The sequence below is a fragment of the Hyaena hyaena genome, unplaced genomic scaffold (genome assembly GCF_003009895.1).
Source record: "Hyaena hyaena isolate Hyena2069 unplaced genomic scaffold, ASM300989v1 scaffold_1030, whole genome shotgun sequence".
NCBI lineage: Eukaryota > Metazoa > Chordata > Mammalia > Carnivora > Hyaenidae > Hyaena > Hyaena hyaena.
In genome coordinates, this window is record NW_024081660.1 from 492,160 (window position 1) to 512,596 (window position 20,437).

General features: G+C 56.2%; 1 protein-coding gene across 1 annotated transcript; it reads right to left on the bottom strand.

Annotated features, from left to right (window-relative positions):
• Window positions 1–1,080: 1,080 nt before the first annotated feature.
• On the bottom strand, window positions 1,081–18,460 carry EPHB4 (EPH receptor B4). The gene is made up of 17 exons (XM_039221857.1): window positions 17,941–18,460; window positions 15,133–15,203; window positions 14,680–14,967; window positions 13,583–13,979; window positions 12,465–12,620; window positions 12,008–12,340; window positions 11,575–11,699; window positions 11,015–11,180; window positions 9,193–9,295; window positions 8,913–8,977; window positions 8,681–8,794; window positions 8,345–8,592; window positions 4,703–4,918; window positions 4,277–4,426; window positions 3,682–3,875; window positions 3,342–3,497; window positions 1,081–2,185 (listed from the first exon to the last, which is right to left on the bottom strand). Exons 1-17 carry the CDS (start codon window positions 17,990–17,992, stop codon window positions 2,056–2,058), a joined length of 2,964 nt encoding a protein of 987 aa, XP_039077788.1. The 5' UTR covers window positions 17,993–18,460; the 3' UTR covers window positions 1,081–2,055.
• Between the last annotated feature and the right edge of the window lie 1,977 nt (window positions 18,461–20,437).

A 20,437-nucleotide genomic window follows, 5' to 3' on the forward strand; every position in this document is an offset into this window, starting at 1 on the left:
GGCCGGGGTCAGCATCCTCCCAGATAGACCTCCTTCTGGACCCACACCCCGTACATCCTGCTAAGGATGGAGTCCCTCCCATACCTCTTGGGTGTATAAAACAGGAGTGATAGGTCATGGAGGGAGTGGACGGAGGATTCCAGAGCATTAGGGACTCTAGAAGAGGCTGGGACATTAGAAGGGCCAGGTAGGAAATCAGACAGGATCACCACCTGAGGCAGCCTGGGCTGGGAAGGGCAGAAGCTGGGATTTGGGGTCCTGCACAGACCCCAGCACAACAGGGGGCACCAGAGATGCAGAAACTGCAAGGCTGGCCCCTGCAGGTGTCCCTGAGGGTGGGCCGACTGGGAGCAAAGGAACAAAAGAGGGCAACAAGGACTCGCAAGGGCTTGACCCCATCCCATCTTCCTGTTTGGGAGGGAGAAATTGGGGGGAAGACATTCCGGTGATTTCCCCTCCCCTTCCGAACAGGCTGGGAGAACCTGCCCGGGCAGCATCTTGAAAGGGGGAATTGTCTTCCCAAGGACTCAGCCCAGGGTGTGTGTGTGTGTGTGTGTGTGTGTGTGTGTACACCCGTGGGGGGTCCACATCCCTCACTCCAGCTCTGCCCCTCCCCCACAGCCCATGCAGACTTTCCTCCCATTGCTTCTAAACCAACCCCAGCTGCCAACATCTGGCCCACATCTGTCTCCTTCATCTGACTGGACCCCCACCCCAGCCGATGCCCCCCTATGCCCCTTCAGGGGGCTGTGAGGCAGGGCTATAAGCTCAAGTCCTCCCCAGCTTCACTAGGCCCCCTACCAGGGCTGGGGAACCAGGACAGAGGAGGGAGGGGGCAGCCCCACCCCGGAGGTGCCCCAGGCTCTTGGCAGAGCCATCTGGAGCTGTTAGAAGCAGCTGCCAATGACTCATCTCCCACAGCCCCCACCCCACCACCTCAGACACACCCTGAGGCCCCAGAACCAAGCCCACAGACCCCCACAGCACTATCTCCAGACCTCTGACCCCTCCTCCGTACCCAGGCCCCACTCTCTGCAAAAACGCAGTCCGTCCTCCACTCCCAATCACCCCCAGAACAGCATCGCTTCCCATTTTCTTTTATTTATACAAAAAAAAAAGTTTTAAATATAATTTAAGATCCCCTCCAAGCACCGGTGTCTGTCTCCGGTTTCCACCACCACCTCAACCCTCCCCACAGCCCCTCATGGACACAGCTTGGGGGTACTTGGGGCCAGGGAAGTGTCTGGGAGTTGTGGTGTGACCAAGGCACTGTTCCAGAAACAGACACAGCGATGAGGCCCTGTTTCACACTGGGCAAAGGAGGCAATAATGAAACAGGCCCCTCCAACACAAAAGGTTATGACAAAGACAGTAGAACAAACAACAACAAACAACAAAAGGGGGGGGCTGGAAAAATAAGGCCAAAACAAAAAATAAAACTCAAAAACCTTCAATATGAAGGCAGCGGATGGGGGAGGGGCATTTACAAGGGAAAACTGAGTTCGGGGAAGACAGCAGCAAGGTTGGGACATCCAAGTCCAATGATTTTTGTCACTGGGTCCTGACGCCCCTTCCCGCCTCCCGCAATGATGCGAGGCTCCACCCCCGAGCTCACAGGCTAGTCACCCTCTTCTCTTTGGTCTGTAGGGCTGTGCGGTGGCCCTTCAAGGTGAAAGCGGGCACGTGGGGCCCTAACTGGGGATCAGAGGGAGATTGTGGGGATCGTGCCCAACCACCTCTGGGAAGTTGGCAGATTATAAGCGCTTCCTTTCCCTCTGGTCACACCCAATCCTGAGGGAAGGGCTCCCGCACACTTGGCGAACGTCGGGGGAAGGAAGGGGACACATGTGATTTCTACTCTCATACGGCAGAATCCTCAAATCCTGTCTCCAAATTGCCAGCTCCCCACCCCCATGGGTTCAAAGTGCAATCCAGTGGGGCCTAGGAATGAAGGCCTCTTGGGTCTCCATCCGACTCGGCTCCAGGAAGAAGGGGTGTCCCCAGCTGGGAGTTCCGGCCGCTCCAGAGCTGTGGGGCCAGGTAAGCAGGTGCAGGTCAGTACTGGGGGGCTGGTGCTGCGGACCCGCCTGACGCTCCAGGCTTGGCCTGGGACTTCATGTGCTGGACACTGGCCAGGATTTTCTTCTGGTGTCCCGCCAGAGTGACTCCAATTCGGAGCAAGTCCCTGGGGAAGAAGGGAGAGCTAGGTGAGGCCAACGGGCTCCCAGGGAGGCTCTTAGCTCCAAACACTGCGTCCTGCCTCAGGACTGGCAGCCAATCAGGAAGGCCAGCAGGGGCGGAGCACTTCGATAGTTGCCAATAGTTGCCTGCAGTTTCCGGAGGATTTAGGAGCAGGCTGAGCAAGCCGCAGTCCTTCTGCGCAGCCGCAGTAGAGGGTGGGGCTAGGTAGCTGAGCTGGGCTGGCTGGTGGGAGGTTGTGGGGGCTGCAGCTTCGGGCTCCAGCGAGGATTAGGAAAAGGCAGAGAATCCAAGAAGGGGAGGGATGAAAGAGAAAAACGCACAAGAATGAAGTTGGGGGAAGGGGCTGCACAGATTGCTTTAGAATAGAAAAGAGAAGTCAGAAGGAAAAGGGCGGAGAGAGAGGAAGAGTGTGTGTGGAGGAAGGGGGAGGGGCGAAAACGAGCTGCTCCGCCCCCTCCCGCCCCCATCCCGAGGCCTCCAGAAGCCTGGAGACCGAGATAAGGGAGAACAGAAGAAGTGGGAAATAGAGAGCATGGACCTGTGTCAGGGAGTCGCTGGAACAGTGGGGGTGGGTGGAATATGTCCATGACCTGCCCTGCAGCAAGACTGCCTCCCACCCTCTGGTTCCAGATTTCTCTTCCTTCCATGTGTTATTCAAACCTGGCCTGAGAAAAGAGCCTGGGAGGGAAATGGGAAGGCAGAAAGGTGGAGCCCCAGAGAGGCCGTTTTGGGGAACAAAGCGTTTGAGAGGCGTTGGAACCATAAAACCATTTAACATTAAAGCTGGAAAGCATCTCCGAAACCCAGTCCAACCTCCTCCTTTTATGGGTGGGGAAACCGGAGTTGTCAATGTTAATGTGAGAGCAGAGCCTGGAATGTAGATACACAAGGATAGATACCCACGGTACGGCAGGGCCATGGGGTGGCCCAAAGGGCTGAGCAGGGCACTGCCCACCTGGGAGATTCTGTGGGCTCTCAGCCTCCAGAGCTGTTACTGCTTTTTTTGTAGGGGAAACTCTAGACAACAAGGTTGGGCCCCCAAAGGTCCCTGCTAAATCTGTGGGCCTGACTCTGGTCCCCAGGTGCCCCTCAGACTGCTTGGCTCTCAGCCACCACCTCCAGCTCCTGCCACGACTTACTCAGCAGAGATCTGGCTGACCAGTTCGAAGGAGCCAAAGCCAGCGGCTGCGAAACTTTCTTCGTATCTTCCCATCTTGATGGCTCGAAGCCACTCACCCACAGAGCCAAAAGCTGAGTAGTGAGGCTGCCGCTGATCCAGGAGTGGGTGCGAGGCCCTGGGAGGATCGGACAGGGAGGGGCGTGCTGAGCTCCAGTGCTACATATCAGGGTGGGGACTCTGGGCCCAGCCTGGGAGAGGCAGGCAGGGCCAATCCCACAGACCACCAGAGGAACGGATACTTCTGAGGGGTAAGGGGGTGGCAGAGCGTGGGAAGGTGACCCGCTCCCTGGGATCCTCACCCGCCGTTCTCCCTGGCCACGATTTTGAGACTGGCCGGGTTCCGGATCATCTTGTCGAGGGCGCTGACCACCTGGGGGAAGCGGGGCCGTGCATTCCGGTCCTTCTGCCAACAGTCCAGCATGAGCTGGTGCAGGGAAGTAGGGCAGTCTGGGGGCGGGGGCAGCCGGTAGTCCTGTTCAATGGCATTGATCACCTGGAAAGACAGGCAGGAGCACTGGGTGAGGGTCTCCCGGGAGAATTAGGATGCCAAAGGACTCCCAGAAAATGGGGACTTAGCAGATGCCGGGAGAGGTGTCACAGCCCCCGAGAATGGCAGATTTGGGGTGGGGGTCCTCCTGTCTGGGGCCAAAGCTGGCTGTGGCTTGAGGCCCCAGTTGGGCCATGATCTAGATGAATAACTTCCCAACCCTGCCCTCCTCTGTGTCCTCCTGTGACGTGACGTGCTGTATCATAGTCTCGGACACAAAAATTAACTCTACTTTGTGTCACCCCCAAGGACAACAGCGATGAGCTCTTTGGGGACCCCACTCCCCATCCCATATCCCAGGCGAGAGAATGTTCTGGGAAAGCTTGGTAGGACCATGGGGCACTTACATCCTGATTGCTCATGTCCCAGTATGGCCGTTCCCCAAATGACATGACCTCCCACATCACAATTCCATAGCTCCAGGCATCACTAGCAGATGTGAATTTCCGGAAGGCAATGGCCTCAGGGGCTGTCCATCGGATGGGAATCTTTCCCCCCTAAAGATGTGGAAGGAAAAGGTGAGCTGCGGGGCTCGTAGGACCCAGGCATTTGGCTCCCTGCCTTTGCCTTTCCCCCAGGCCTCCTTTCTTCCTGGGACCCAGACACATAGCTCCTCAACTTTGTACTTTTCCTGGACACCGGAAGTCGGGTTCCCTAAGTTGACCGTCCCTTCCACAGTCTGCACCTACATTCTGACCCTGAACTAGAGCTGCCAGTGCCTCCCGCCTTTCCACTTGCCCTCTCCACCTCATACGCAGGTCCCCCAGCCTCACCAGAGAGCTCGTGTAGGTGGGGTCAGAGGAGTTCTCCTCCAGGAACCGGGAAAGCCCAAAGTCGGAAACCTTGCAGACAAGGTTGCTGTTGACCAGGATGTTACGGGCAGCCAGGTCTCGGTGGACGTAGCTCATCTCGGCAAGGTACCGCATGCCCGAGGCAATGCCCCTCAACATGCCCACCAACTGGATGACAGTGAACTGCCCGTCGTTCAGCTGGAGACCAGACAAGGGAGAGGGCACTGTTAAGACAGCATGCCCACCGTTCCCCCTTCCTTCCATGCTCTAGACCCATATCTGCCACTTGCAGATGCATCTTGTGCTCACCTGGAGGCCAGCCCTGCTGACCTCCCAGGGAAGCCCTCCTCTCTTCTCTTACTTGGAGCTCTCTCAGCTCTCACTACAGTAACCTGACACGATGTTTCAGATTACAGGATTATTTTTAAATTTTCTTCTATTTAAGAGCACCTGGGAGGCTCAGTTGGTTAAGTTGTTAAGCGTTAGACTTCAGCTCAGGTCACAATCTCACAGTTTGTGGGTTCAAGCCCCGTGTTGAGCTCTGTATTGTTAGCTCAGAGTCTGGAGCCTGCTTCGGATTCTGTGTCTCCCTCTCTCTGCCTCTCTCCTGCTTGCGCTCTGTCTCTCTCTTTCTCTCAAAATAATAAACGTTAAAAAGTAAACTGAAAAAAAATTTTTTTCTTCTATTTAGTCTAGTGCAGTGCTTTACACGTAGGGCATATCAACAAATGCTTTGGATCTAATACGTTCTTTTTTTTTTTTTTTTTCAATTTTTTATTTCTTTAAAAATTTTTTTTAATGTTTATTTATTTTTGAGAGCAAGCAACAGACCACGAGCAGGGGTGGGGCAGAGAGAGAGGGAGACACAGAATCTGAAGCAGGCTCCAGGCTCTGAGCTGTCAGCACAAAGCCCAATGCGGGGCCCAAACCCATGGACTGTGAGATCATGACCTGAGCTGAAGTCAGAGACTCAACTGACTGAGCCACCCAAGTGCTCCTAATTTTTTCTTTATTTCTGACACGACTTTTTTTTTCTCCAAGTAGGCTCCATGTTCAGCATGGAGCCCAGTGTAGGGCTTGAACTCAGGACCCTGAGATCAAGACCTGAGCTGAGATCAAAAGTCAGATACCTAACTGACTGAGCCGCCCACGCACCCCTGGTCTTTTTATTTGACAGCAACAGAGTGGCGAAAGTTGAGGTGTGCTCTGAGCCACCTGTCTATAGGGTGCAGATGCAACTGTGCTGATCCAGAGCAAGCCTGCTCAGCCCTCTTGGACTAGCTGTGTGTAACTTGCAAGAGAACAGTGAAAAACTGGATGCGATCAATGGCCACGGTGCCAGAACCAAGACCTAACGCCTGACCTTGACCTTTACAGAGTCTGCTCTCACCAGATAAGCTAACCAGTCACCACGAACGAATTCCATCTTCTGGCTTCAGTAAGCATGCAGGGGACCCTTGGCAGCCATGCACGGCCAGGGACAAAGTTCAAAACCTGAATTCTGAATCCCTCCTCTAAGCCTGCCCCTGCCCCACGCCTCAAATCTCAGCTTGTATAGAAACACCACTGGCCAGATGCTCAGGGCAGACGCCTGCGTACCCTTGAAATTCCTCTCTTCCTCACCTGCCACTTACAATCCATCAGCAGGTTCTGCTGGCCCTCCTCCAGATCTCGTCCCGAATCCAGCCACTGTCCCCATCCCGCCGCAACCCCACACTCCAAAGGACTGCAGGTCTCCCCACTGGCTCTTGCTCCCCAGCACCACCAAAGGGAGCTCCTGAAATCACCTCTTCCACTGAAATCCCTCCAAAAGCTTCCCCTTGAACTTCTAATCAAATCCAAACTCCGCACTAAGGCCACGAGGCCCACGTGCTTCTCCTCCATCTGCTCCTGGCTGGCTCTCTCTCATCTACCCAAATGTCAACCCAAATGTCATCTCTTCTTCTTCTTTTTTAAATTTAATCTCTACACCCAACGCAGAGCTTGAACTCACAACCCCGAGATCAAGAGTCGCATGCTCCACCAACTGAGCCAGCCGGGCACCCCAAATGTCATCTCTTCTAAAATAGATCCCCTTCCTCTCCTGGCAACCAGACCTTGTCTGGTACCAACGGAACAGAACCTTGTGTCCACAAGCGGGGGGGGGGGGTGTCAGGCCGCCATCACACTACCCCAGGGCCTGCCTCAGCATCTCTCCTGATGACAGCCAGATAGCCCGTCTCTGGATGGGGTGTCCTGTGAGGTACACAGCACCCCCAATGTAGGCTGGCCACACATATTTACTTTTGAACTTATCAGGACGTTAAGACGTTAGATGTATCTTCTCTTAAAGGAAGTAGAGAAACAATGACCCCAGAAGGAAGAAGCTGATAAATCCAGAAGGTGAGACATTCAAAGGAATAAGATGCCCAGTTTTTCAGAATGTCAATGTTCCGTCACAACAAAGGACTGTCCTGGATTTAGAAGAGGCTCAAAAAAATAACCACCAGGAACAAAACAAAATGGAAAACAACCACTAGGTGCAATGTTTGAGCTGGATCCTAGTTTGGAGGAACCAGGAGGAAGAGACATTTGGGGGACAACAAGGGAAATGTGAATATTGACCGAATATCGGAAGATCCCGAGGAAGCGTCATGATTCTGTTAAATGCAATGTCTTGTAAGAAAATGTGTCTTTTTTTTTTTCAAAAGATGTAAAGTCAAAAAATAAAATAAAATCCAGTAAAGCCTGTTAAAGTGACGAAAATTAAACTCTTCCCCATCATCTCAAGCCACTTTTCCAAATTATCTGTATTTAAAAGTTTTTGGGGTTTTTTTTTAATTTTTTAATTTTAGAGTGAGAGAGAGTGAGCAGGGGAGAGGGCCAAAGGGAGAGAGAATCTGAAGCAAGCTCCATCCACGGAGCCCCACTTGGGGCTCGATCCCACGACCCTGGGATCATGACCTGAGCTGAAATCAAGAGTTGGTCACTCAACGGACTGAGCCACCCAGGTGCCCCCAAAATATCTGTATTTTAAAAGCTCACTTGTGGGGCGCCTGGGTGGCTTAGTCGGTTAAGCGTCCGACTTTCGCTTAGGTCATGATCTCGCGGTTCGCGGGTTCGAGCCCCGCATCGGGCTCTGTGCTGACTGCCAGCTCAGAGCCTGGAGCCTGTTTCAGTCTGTGACTCCCTCTCTCTCTGACCCTCCCCTGCTCACGCTGTGTCTCTCTCTCTCTCTCCTAAGAAATAAATTTAAAAAAATTTAAAAAATAAAATAAAATAAAAGCTCATTTGTTTACTTGTTAATTTCCAGTCTCCTCCATTATACTGTCAAAGGCAGAGATGTTCACGGCTTTATTCCCGGGACCTAGGACAGTGGCTGATGCATGAGATGGTGTTCAGGAAATACTTGTCAAAAGGACCAATGACCACCCTTCCAAACCCCTGGGTCAGCTTGCCCCACAAAGAGGCCGTTGCCAATCACAGCTGAAGGAAAAGCCAGTCCCAGGAACTCAAGCTGTCCTGAAGGGAGAACAAAGGGCAGAGGGGGTGTGATGGGCGCCCCATGATCTATCTTGGTTCGGAGCTCCTTGGCTATGCGGAGGGAGTAAGGGAGACGCGGAGGGCAGGGGGCAGAAGGCTCACCCGCAGGAAGGAGTCCAGGGCACCGTTCTCCATGAACTCGGTGAGGATCATGACGGGCACGCTGTTGGTGACCACGCCCTCCAGGCGGATGATATTGGGGTGCTCAAATTGGCCCATGATGGACGCCTCACTTAGGAACTCCCGCCGCTGCCTCTCCGTGTAGCCCCCTTTCAGGGTCTTGATGGCCACACAGCTCTCTTTCTTCCCTGGGGCCTTGAGCCGCCCACGACACACCTCGCCAAATTCACCTTCAGGAAGGACGCTGCGGGTCAGCCCTCCTCTGCCCACCACCTGGCCCTCCCTTTCCTCCCCACAGGCGCCGAGCCTTCCTCTCACCTGCTCCAATCACCTCCTCAATCTTGACATACGAGACATCGATCTCTTTTGCAAACTCTCTTACAGCCTCATTAGGGTCTTCATAAGTGAAGGGGTCAATGTAGACCTTAGTACCTGTGGGATCACATAGGCCCCGTTAACCAAGAGGCAGCTTCCTACCCACTCAGATGCTTGGGTTCTCGGCTCACGGCTCTGCCCCCAGCCCTGTTTCTTTCAGGATAGGCCTACCCACCGTGCCCAATGAGATACTGTCCATGTTTGTCCGAGTATTCAGCTTCTCTCCCATTGCTCTGCTTCCTGTGGCCAAGGAGAAAGAAAAGGTAAGCTGGATCCCACATCTCCGTGTTCCCAAAGGGACAGGAAGGGGGTGGGGGGCAGAAGCGGGGATCAAAGAAGCTTCCAGAGCAAAAACAAGTTTCCTGGGGCATTGAGGGAGGTTTGCCTGGAGGAAGAGAGCAGGCGGGCAGCTACACGGGCCTTCCCAAGAGCCTCCAGGTGCCCAGAGCCCTCACCTGAGACACAGGACGGCGATGATGATGACCACCAAGACCAGCACCACACCCACGACCGCCGTGCCTGCTATCAGGGCCAGCTGCTCCCGCCAGCTCTCATTCTCTGGGAGAGAAACACTGGTGATCAAGAGAAGCCAGAGGCCCCTGGGCCTCCCCCCTCCACCAGCCTCAAGGGACAAACTGTGTTCCCTTGTGAACACGCCCTCCCACAGTGTGGCAGGTGCAGGGAAGGTAGAGGAGACGAAGGGTCCCCGAGAAGCACAGTGGCCTCTCCCAAGTCCCTCAGGGCAAGGGAGGAAGTTTCCAGACCTCGTTATAGCAAGAGCGAGAACGTTATAGCAAGAGCGAGTTACGAATACTGGTGACCACAGAAAATCCCCAAGGGCTAAAAATGAAAAGGTTTGTAGCCAAAAAAGTGGAAATAACCCATCCACCCATCAACAGATGAATGGAGATATAAAACTTGCCGTAACCATGCAATGGATTATTTCTCAGCCATAAACAGCGCTGCTACACGCTACGGTATGGGTGAACCTTGAAAACACTTTCCTAGGGGCGCCTAGGTGGTTCAGTCGGTTGAGCATATGACTCCTGATTTCGGCTCAGGTCATGATCTCAGGGTCGTGGGATTGAGCCCCATGTCAGGCTCCAGTTTGGAGCCCACTTGGGATTTTCTCTCTCCCCTTCTCCTGCTCTTTCTCTCTCAAAATAAATAAATTTAAAAAAAAAAAAAAAAGAAGAGGAAGAAAAGAAAACATTGTCCTGAGTGAAGGAAGAAGCCAGTCACCAAAGGCCACATGATGCATGGTTCTGTTTGTTGTTGTTTTTTTTAATTTTTTTAACGTTTACTTATTTTTTAGAGAGAGAGAGAGAGAGACAGTACGAGTAGGGGAGGGACAGAGAGAGAGAGAATCCAAAACAGGCTCGAGGCTCTGAGCTGTCAGCAGAGAGCCCGACACGGGGCCTGAACCCACAAACCGTGAGATCATGACCTGAGCCGAAGTTGATGCTTAACCAACTGAGCCACCCAGGCACATCTGCATGGTTCTGTCTGTATAAAATGCCCAGAACAGGTAAATCCATAGGGACAGGGATTTAAATTAGTGTTTGCCAAGGGCTGGGGGTGATTGAAGTGGTATAGCATCTCTTTTTGGATGCTGAAACGTTCTAAAACGAATTATGATGGCCCCACAACACTGCACATACTAAAAGCCAGCAAACCGCATACTCTAAATGGGTGAATTGTATGGTATGTGAGTCCTATCTCAATTAAACTGTCAAATGAAAAGGCTTAGAAAGCTACCAGGCCAAGCATATTAAAATGAATAGGTAAGGGGGTGCCTGGGGAGCTCAGTGGGTTAAGTGTCCAACTCTTGATTGCAGCTCAGGTCATGATCTCACGGTCTGGGAATCTGAGCTCTGCATCGGGCCCTGCGGTGACAGCGAGGAGCCTGACTGGGATTCTCTATCTCTGCCCCTTCCTTGCTTGCGCGCACTCTCTCTCAAAATAAATATTAAAAATAAATAAAAAATAAAACAAACAGGTATCACCTCAGTTAATCCTTGGAGCCCTGTGAGAGAGGCCATGGGATAGTTCCAATTTGGGGAGAAGAGAGGTGGAGCTTAAGTGTCAGGCTTCTGCAGAAAGTCACGCAGGGAAAAGCCACTAGCAGGTCTCCCCTCCCAGCTATCCATTTTGGTTTCTGCAGCCTATGCCTCCTCCTTTTGGCCTCGTGGTTGACAGAGGACCATGGGAACGTAATGTCTGGGGTCCTCCAAGGGCACGGGCAAGGCCCGCCCACACCCCACTCCCCAGACTCACCGTCGGGCTGTGTCTGGCTGTGGTGCTCCTGGCCGAAGGGCCCGTAGCCGGCCTCGGAGCGTGCCCGCACCTGGACCAGGTAGCTGGCTCCCCGTTTCAGTCCCCGCAGTTCCGCCCGGTTTTCCGACGTCTTCAGAAACCGCACGCTGCTGGGGCCCTCTGTGCCCTGTCCAAGAGGAGGAGGGGCTGGCTGTAAGCCAGGCACCCCCCCGACCCGATGTTTCCACTGCTCTTCCCACCTCTCCCTCCCTGCCCTGCGCCTCCCCCATCATTCCATCTTGGTTCCCCTGTGCAGCAGGTAAGGCCTCAGAGCTCAGTTATGCATGTGCTTTATCATAGCATTTAATCCTTGCAGCCATTCTGTGGGTTGGTACCTGTAACTGATTTACAATGGGGTTATTAAACTCAGAGAGGCCGAGAGGCTGGCCCAAGGTCACAGAGCTAGTACTCAGCAGAGCTAGAATTCCAACGCCTGTTGGATGCCTGTCACTGGGGTGTCTCAGCCCCCAAACACGTCCCACTACTCACCCCAAACTCCCAGGGGCGGGCCCTGGTCTTACCTTCTCATGGTACTTGACCTCGTAGTCCAGCACAGCTCCGCTGGGTGCCCGGGGAACAGCCCAGGCCAGGCTCAGGCTGCTGGGTGATGACCGCGTTACCCGGATGTCAGACACTGGGGGCGGTACTGTGAGGGAGAGGACAGTGTACGGTATTTGTTTGTGACAGGCCTGTTCCCCGTTTTTCCAACTCCACCTCTGCTGGCTACACCTGTGTCGGTCCTCCAGCTGTCCCTGGAGTTCCCTGTGACTCTGTGTGCCCTGTCCTGAAGGCTGCAGCCTGCCTGCCCCAGCACTGTTATTCACTCACTGTGTCTGCCTCTTGCCCAGCAAGCCCTGACTTCCCATGCTTCCAGCGGCCTCACTGCCCCACCATTGACTTTTCCCCTGCAGGCCTTGGGGCTGTCTGTCCCTCCCAGCCAGCTCCCAGTCTCACCCTCACGGTCAGTGGTGACGTTCACAGCCTCGAATGGGACAGGTCCAGTGGCTAAGGAGGACACCCCATTCAAGGCGCTGACCTCGAACGTGTAGGTGAAATCAGGACGCAGCCCACGAATCGCCACCCAGGGCTCCACAAGGTCCCGGGGGCCAGGGTCGAAGGTCAGATCTCCTCCACAGGGTGTGCAGGACCCCCCAGGGCGGCACTCGCGGCAGCGCAGCGCGTAGGTGAGATCATCTCTGCCCCCAGACTCGAGGGGGGCGCTCCACTCCAGGCGCAGGGAGGAGCCATTCAGCCGGGACACCACGCTCCTCGGAGCAGAGGGCGGCGCTGCAGGACACCAGGGAGTCAAGCCGACCCGATCAGCAGGGAGGGGCCAAGAGGAGGAAGGCCGGGGAGGCTGGGAGCTGGGGTGAAGGTCCAACCGCCACCCCAAGGGTCACCGGTCACTTACTGGTACAAGGCGCACTCCGGGAGTCTGTGCTGGCCCGGAAGTACCCAATGCGGCACTGGCAGACAGGCAAGCCGATGGTGTTGGAGTGGCTATTGGCTGGACACGGCTGGCAGGACCCCTCCCCAGATAAGGGCTTGAAGGTGCCTTGGGCACAGGCTGAGAGAGACAGTGGTCATTAAAAACGCGCATCAAACATTCAGCTGCTCTTAAAGTTGCATCGAGTGTAAACAGGGAGCAACGAGGTAAGGGCTCAGAAACTTCACCTGTAAGAGGAGAAGGAGACCCTCCCTCCAGATCAGGGGTTCTAACCTTTGTTAACTTCGACACACACCCCCCCCCACCGCCCACCACAAAATACCCTGTGGCAGTCTGGTAAAACCACAGAGCCCTGCTCAGAATTATGTTTTTAAATGCACACCACTAAATACACAGCATCACAATGGAGACCAAGTAAATTGAAATACAATGATCAAAACATGAAGAAAACAACTGTGCCACAGGAATGTATGTATCTTCTTTATTTACAAGGTAGAGTGGCAGGCCCGACAGCCACTGTAATACTGAAGCCCTGATGGGCAAAAAAATGCAGTTAGGACATTCCTGAATCTTCTGCAACGGGCTGGGAAAATAGCTGTGATTCAAAGGGTGTGCAAGTCTCAGGTCCTGCTGTGACCGCTGGTGGAGGTGAATGACAGTAAGGTCATTTTCTTCTCCACAGAAGTTCCCGGATCCCTTACGCTTGATCTACAAAACCCAAGTTTTGAATGCACACTCTAGAGAAACAGCTAAGTGAGAATTCAGTCTCAGCAAATTAGAGGACACCCATAATGAGCAAGAAATAGAGACCATGATGCCTTTGTCCTCGGAGCCCAATAAGGTACCCCCATCCTGCACTCAGCCTTGCGTCCCTCATCCCTCGTCCAGAAAAGAGTTGGACATAGTTAGGAGAGAGTGGGTGAAACAGCTCAGAACTATGCTGGGGGCTCTGAAAACAGGCCAAGTGCTCCTGAGAACAGAAAAATGTTCAAAATGGAAACTGAAGTGGGTGCAAGAGCAGAGTATAGGCAAGTGCGTGGATGGACAAGGTTTACAGAAAAGGAAAAGACGCTGGGCCTTACCTCGGCACTTAGTGTTCCCCTCGGCAGCCTCGAACCCTGGGGCACAGCTGCAGCCCGTGACTGGCTGCTCGGCCCACTGGCCATCCTCCCGGCAGTAGAGGCTGGGGCTGGGGCCGGGGGTGGGGACGGCATCAGCCACACAGCTCCCCGCCACGGGCACCACGAGCTCCCGAGGCACAGTCTCCGGGAAGCGGGTGAGGTTCACGGTCAGCTGGGCGCACTTCTTATAGAAGAGGTGCAGGGACAGCAGAGCCATGCAGGCACCCTGGTCCTGGAAGGCCAAGTAGAAGCCAGCCTTGGTGAGCGGGCCCAGACGCAGCGTCTTCACATTCACCTTCCCTGTTGCCTCAGCTCCAGGGCGCTTCCGGGTCAGGTGCTCAGCAGCCACCGTGTCCACCTGCCAGGGACGGGGAGAGACTCGTTGCCAGCTGTCCTCTGCTCCCCAAGAGCCCGGGGGACTATTTTTTTCTTCCCAGCTCACCCTCTCCCTGACCTCAGTTCCTGTTCCAGAGCCTTCTCTCTACTTGACTGCAGGCCCTAACATTACCTATTAATGCTTGCTGGGCTCCTATGATGTGTCCAGACTCTGTCCCACACCCCCTTTCTTTTCACTCACTCATCCCACAGACATTTATCAAAACCTGCTCTACCCCAGGCCCCTGGACTTGGAGCCGAGGAAATGGGAACGAAGGAACCAGATGAGTTAAAAGCATGATGAGATCTGTAGCTGGCGGGAGAACCCAGGGCAGGGCACCTCAGCAAAGGCGTCCAGGGGGAGTTAAAGCTTGAGAGGCAAGTGGGAATCGGGTAGAAGACATAGAGAAGACTCTCTGAAGGGCAAGGTGTACTCGGAGAAGGTGGGAAGTGACTGAGGTGGTCTAGATGACCTCCCCTGGGGCCAAGGCCCCCCCCTCAACTACACGTGACTGCTCAGCCCAGCAAATCACCTTCTTCCTTCTCCAGGATGCAGCCTCCTGCTTCCAGGCCCCTCCCCACCATCCCCCAAGAGCCTCTGAGGCTCAGCTACTGCTCTTGGACCACAATGAGTCTGCCCAGCCCCATACTGGCCGGCAGCTGGGCCCCGGGCGCCCAGGTACCTTGATGTAGGGATTCTCCATCCAGGCTGGCGTGAAGGCGGTGGCCGTGTCAGCATCGCTCTCAAAGTAGAAGACAGTGAAGGTCTCCTTGCAGGAGCGCCCGGCCCGAGTCAGGGACAGACACTCGAGCATGGTGAAGCGAAGTGTGGCGTACACGTGGACGGCTCCCCGGCGCGGGACCCAGCCAGTGCGCAGCCAGTGGGCCAGGCCCGGGGCCCGCTGCACGTCACATACCTCATAGGTCCGAACGCTGTGCTGCTCTTCGTCCAGGCCGCTCAGCTCTTCCCACTACAAAGGGGGGGAGGGTCAGCTTGGGGGTGTCTGTGATAGAGCGAGGAGGGGCTCAGGCTGCTGTGATCTGGAGGCTGGCAGCATGGGAAGCAGGCCCGCACAGGTACCCCTTGTCCCTCCTCCAGCATCCCTCCGAGCCCCAGCTCCTGGGCCCGCTCCTACCTGCCCCTCCACCTGAGGGAACGTGACCCACTTCAGGTCTGCAGTTTCCAGTTTTGTGTTCAGTAGGGTCTCTAAGACAGACAGACAGACAGACAGTCAGCACTGGGGGAGACATCAGGAAGACCAGGTACCTGGGAACTGACTGAAGCAAGTGGGTCCTCTTAGCTCCAAGCTGGTGGCACTGGGGCTGACTTGAGCCGAGAGATGAAGAGGGAAGCAAGCCCTGCCCTCTGCCGCCCTGTTTCTCATCTCCTTTTCAGAGTGCCAACCCCACCCCTAACAGCTGGCAGGCACAGGGCTGCCCCCCTCAGAATTCCCCGATCTAGGCCTCTGAGAACTGCTCTGCCCTGAGGAAGGAGGAAGAAGGCCGAACAGCTCAGACAGGGTTAAACTAGAGCCCCAACCTGGCGTGACCTGAGATCAGAGAACTGCAGGCAGAGGGACACCCCTCACTGCAGGGCCTGCCTCACCTCCACTAACAGTCCCTTCCTCAAATCCAAACTCGCTGCCTCCCTCCCCCCAGCCCCATTCCTGTTCCAGGCCCCCACCCCCTTTTCGGACCAAACACTCCAGCTCCTTAGATCCCTGAAGGTGGTACTCTACTCCCCAGGCCCAGCCCTCCTCCCTCCTACCCCCTACCCCCACCCCAGGAGCTCACTGCTGTCAGAGGAGGAAGTGCTGGAGGCCAGGACGCTTGGGTTCCCGCCCTGGCCCCCGCCTGCAGAGGCCTCACATCTGGATTTGGTTACGGGAAGGAAAAGGGGAGGAGATTTTAGGGGTGTGTGTACGGAGGGGTGAACACACCTGGCTCTGCTCTGGTCTCTGGGGAGGGGCGTCGGGGGAGGTGTGGGGCTTTGGCTTTGGCGGAAAGGGGGGATTAGGAGAAACATTACAGCCCCTGGCAGTGGAGGGTGGAGGGAGGGTAGGGGAATCCCCTGGGAGGCCCATGCCATGTGCCCCCACCCCCCAGAGCCAGCAGCACACTTGGGACCAGGTTCCCCCTACTCACCCACCTGCCTCCCTCTGTCCCGTGGGGGCTTGCAGGAGAGAAGGGAAGGTGGGTGGGTGGGGCAGCCTCCTCCCAGGGACCAAATGATGTCCATGGAGGGCAAGGGGTCAGGCAGGCCTCCAGCGAGCCAGAGGTGAGGCCCGGGCCCCCAAGGGGTGGCAGGAGCCAGCCCGACACGCTGGGGACAGGATGCCCGGGTTCTGGGAAGGGGGTGGATAGAGGCTGCCGTCTCCACCCTCCATTGTTCCAGCCTGGATAGTGTTTTCCTGTCTCCAATTTACACACTGTCTGTTTCAGGGCTGTCCTCGGCACTCTGAGCGACTCACTTTCTCTCTCCTATCTCAGCCTCAGAGGGCCTACCTCACTCTGTCAATTCTCTTGCCTCTCACCTCTCTCCCCCGCAGTCTGTCCACTTCCACCTGTCATCATAACTTCCCTCGGTTTTCCGTCTCCTGCCTTTCACCTTCACTTGGGCACGTGGCCCTGGGCAGGTTATTTCACCCTTCTAAGGCTCAGTCTCCTCATCTGTAAAATGGGGGCAACAATCCCTCCCACCGCAGGGCTGTTGCGAAGGTGAAAATTTAGCACAGCAGCAGACCTCGAGCTGGGAAGGCACTTAGGTAGCAGCATCAAAGCATTCAAGCATTCGGCCTTTGCCTCTTTCCTTCCCTCTCACCAGGCTTTGCCCTGGGGGTATTCTCCCCACTTTATCTTCCTTTCCCTCTCTGTTATTTCCCCTTCTTTCTCGGAGCCGCCGCCGCTGGGCAAGGGGTCCCTCTCCACATTCCCAGCCTTTGATCCCCAGCCCAGAGCAGCACTGCCCAGCTGGGGGAGAAGGGCTTCTTCTAATTGCCTTTGATTCCTCCCCCTCAGTAGCTCCCCATCACTCCCCCCCAGAGACCCCTTTGATTCCAAGCAGTGAAGTGGGGGGAGAAGGCAGCTCATTGAAAGGAGATTAGGGCCTCAGGGGGAGGGTTTATAGAGCTCTCTGCTCGGCTGGGCTCGGCTCCCCCTCTAGGGGATGAAGGGAGGGAAGAGACTCCTAGATGAAACATTTGGGAGGAACACAGAAAAATCAGAAATCTAGAGAATTATCTAGTAGTTATTAGGCTAAGTTCAGGTGACCTGTGGCTGTGAAGGTCAGTTTCTGCTGGCCCGTGGGGTTGCAGAAGGGGGCCCACACAGGACTAGTGCAGGGCTCTGGTCTAGACAGCATTTAAAGGGCTGAGGTGCAGCCTGGGGAAACCAGGGAGGGGGCCTCACTGCAGCAGAGGCAGTGGCTTTGGGACAGATTTGGGCGTTTGGAGGGTCAGTGAAGAAGGTGGCCCAGCTGCCAGAGGCCAGGGGAACCGTAGGATCAAGGTGTGAACGCTGAGGAATGGTGGGGGGGGAGGGGGCAGTTTTCTGGCCTAGCCCAAAGTTCTGCCTTGTCTTCCAGAAACGTTTCCTCATGTTAGGCAGAGATGGGAAGAGAGACAGAAGCTTTGAAGACAGTTTGAAGACTGGAGGAGGGAGAAAAGGAACGGATGCCAAGGGCATACGGAATCAGGGTTAAGAGTTTGGGAAGCTGCAGCAGGGGAACGTCCCGGGACGGAGCTCCACTCCTCTTTCCCAAACAAAAGAAAACTCCAGTCCCCGCTGGGCCGCCTCCTCCCCGCCCCCCGCCCGGTCTAGCACTATTGGTCCGGAGTGCTCAGGGTTGGGGTGCTGGGGTAGGGGCAGACCGAGCCCGGCCCCCTCACTCCGAGGCCCAACTTTGGGGACCCCTGGAGTGCCGGGGTGCCCCCTGGGAAACTCACCTTCTAAAGCGGCGGCGAGCGAAGCCCAGTAAAGCAGAGCCCGGAGCTCCATGGCGCCGCCTTTCTCGGGTTGGATGCGATCCGAGTTTGGGGGGCACTAGCCCCCCCAGGTCTGAACCCCCCCCCGAGACGGCAGACGCCGACCCCCTGCGCGGGACTCTCGGTCAGGGCCCTCAACGCGGGCCCATGCGGACGCGCTCGGCACCAGCACCGGGCGGCGGCGCCCAGGTGTGGCCCCGCGTCCCCGCCGCGCGCGCGGGCGGGCGGGGGGCGTCCTCGCACTGGCTGCGCCGGGCGGGCGCAGAGCTAGACGTGGCTAGAGTCGGGGTCCCCCCGGGGCCTCGGGGTCCCGCCCCGGCTGGCTGGGGGTGGGCCGGCCGCTCGCGGTCTCCCCCCCTCCCTGGAGTGGTGCTGCTCGCGCCGCCTGGCAGTGTGCGCTCCGCGCCGGCCGGGAGGGTGGGAGCGGAGCGGGGACAGAACGGGAGGGAGGGAGACTGCTGCGCGGGTCCAGGCGGGCCGGGGCTGGGCCGGGTTGGGACTGGGGCGGGCGGCGCCTGGCGGGGGAGGGAGGGGCGTACGGGGGCCGGGGGAGCTCCCCCCTACCCCAGTCCAGGCTCGGCGTGGGGGCCGGGGCGCGCTGATTGGAGCGCGCACTGCTGAATAATTCATGAGGGAAGCAGAGCGGGACGCAGAGCGAAGCAGGTCGGGAAGTTGGGAGAAAGTTTGGAGAAGGGGGAGGGACGGCGGGCGCGGAGCCCGGGGACCGCCCAGACGTGCGCGGTGGCCGTGCGCCCTGACGCGGACCGCGCGTGTCGGGGCCGGGGCCCGGGGACCCCCGGGGCAGGTTCGAACCCAGCACACTGCGGACAGCAGAGAAACACACCCAGCAGCAGCACAGAGGGGCGCCCGGACGTGCGCGGAAATGTGCAGCACACACTCGAAGCCCGCTCCAACCTTTGTGCGGACTTTGGAATCCGCTGCTGGATGTGCCCACTACTCCATAATTGGAGCAGGGGACCATACTTAGGAGAAGTTTCTGAGGATGGAGGGTGTTGCATTGGGCTCCGAGGCATTGATCCCTGCTTAGATGACCCTGGAGCGAACGCTCACACAATCACTCAACAAACATTTAAGTATGGGCATCTGCTGTGCGCGCAACCTAGCGAAGTGGGACAACTGGGTTGAGATGGGGAGGAGTACTGAAAAAAAAAAAAAGGAAGCAGGAGTAAATAAAAGGTAGGTGGGACCGAGAGTAAAGAATCTGGATGGATTCCCAATTACCATCTTCACTCTCACCGTCGCGTTCTAGAGAGCTCATTGCCGCCCGCAGCCCTGACCCCTGGGGCTGGGCCGTGGCTGCTGCTGTCTTTCCAGAGGCTGTTTCCTGTCTGGCTCCTGGGGGCCCTGGGATGGCTGGGAGGGCCCTTCCTCTCATTGCCACCACCCCACCCCCATCCCATCAGTTAGAGGGGAGGGTCCGGGAAAGCCGGGCTCCTCCCACCACCCCCATTAAAGTCTGGACACCTATGGATGCGGGGCCACTGTAGGAGTCTGCCAGTGAAGAGCTGGGAAGAAAAGGGTTTAACTCAGAAATTTAAGGGAGACAGAGTCTGGAGTTGATAAGGAACTGAGAAACTGAAGGAAGAATCCTTGATGCCATGCAGGTTGGGGAGGGAGGCGGATGGGGGTTGGAGAGACTGCCAAGCGCTTCTAACCCCCCAGAGAGGACAGCCAGGCCTGCAGTGACCTCTTGTCCCAGCGCACTTATCTTCCTGCCACAAGTGGTGCTCCCCACACCCCTGCCCTTCCTCGTCGCCCTGCCTGGGTCCTGCTCCGGGGTGGGGGGTCACGGAGGGCAGGAAACAGCCGGCTTGGCTGGAGCCAGGCAGACCAGGCCGGCCGGGAATCTCCTCCTCCCTCCCTGATCCAAGCCATATCTCCCTTCTCTTACTCAGCTCTCCTCCAGGTTAAACACCTCCTCACTCAAAACACACACAACTTTCCCTGCTCCTCACTCTGCACTCAGATTCTTCCCTCCAAAAGTTATCTATCTCTTCCTGGGCTCTGTGTTCAACCTCCCTATGTCCTTGATTGCTTGAATTGTCTCATTTGGTTGGGGATGCAGCTCATCCTGATGGGGTGGGGAGTGGATGGCCTGAATGGTAGAAAGAGACCAACCCAGATCCACAGAGAAATGATGCAGGGCTGGGTAAGTGAGGGCTGATGAGACAAAGGGGTGCAGCTCACTGAAGATTCGAACCCCGTATTTCTGACCCCTGAGAACCAGGCCTCCTTAGCTAGAGGGAAGAGAACGACTCAGACAAGAAAATACCCAGTAGAGGGGTGCCTGGGTGGCTCAGTCAGTTAAGTGTCCGACTTCAGTTAGGGTCATGATATCATGGGTTCGTGGGTTCAAGGCTCTGTGCATCAGGCTCTGTGCTGACAGCTCAGAGCCTAGAGCCTGCTTTGGATTCTATCTTCCCCTCTCTCTTCTCCT

Excerpts from the sequence above, each read along its gene's own strand:
- EPHB4 (XM_039221857.1), bottom strand. The coding sequence starts at position 17,992 with ATGGAGCTCCGGGCTCTGCTTTACTGGGCTTCGCTCGCCGCCGCTTTA. Across the intron at positions 12,621-13,582 it reads GGGGAACACTAAGTGCCGAG|CCTGTGCCCAAGGCACCTTC; the intron begins GTAAGGCCCAGC and ends TGTCTCTCTCAG. Across the intron at positions 2,186-3,341 it reads GTCAGCCAGATCTCTGCTGA|GGACTTGCTCCGAATTGGAG; the intron begins GTAAGTCGTGGC and ends CTTCTTCCCCAG.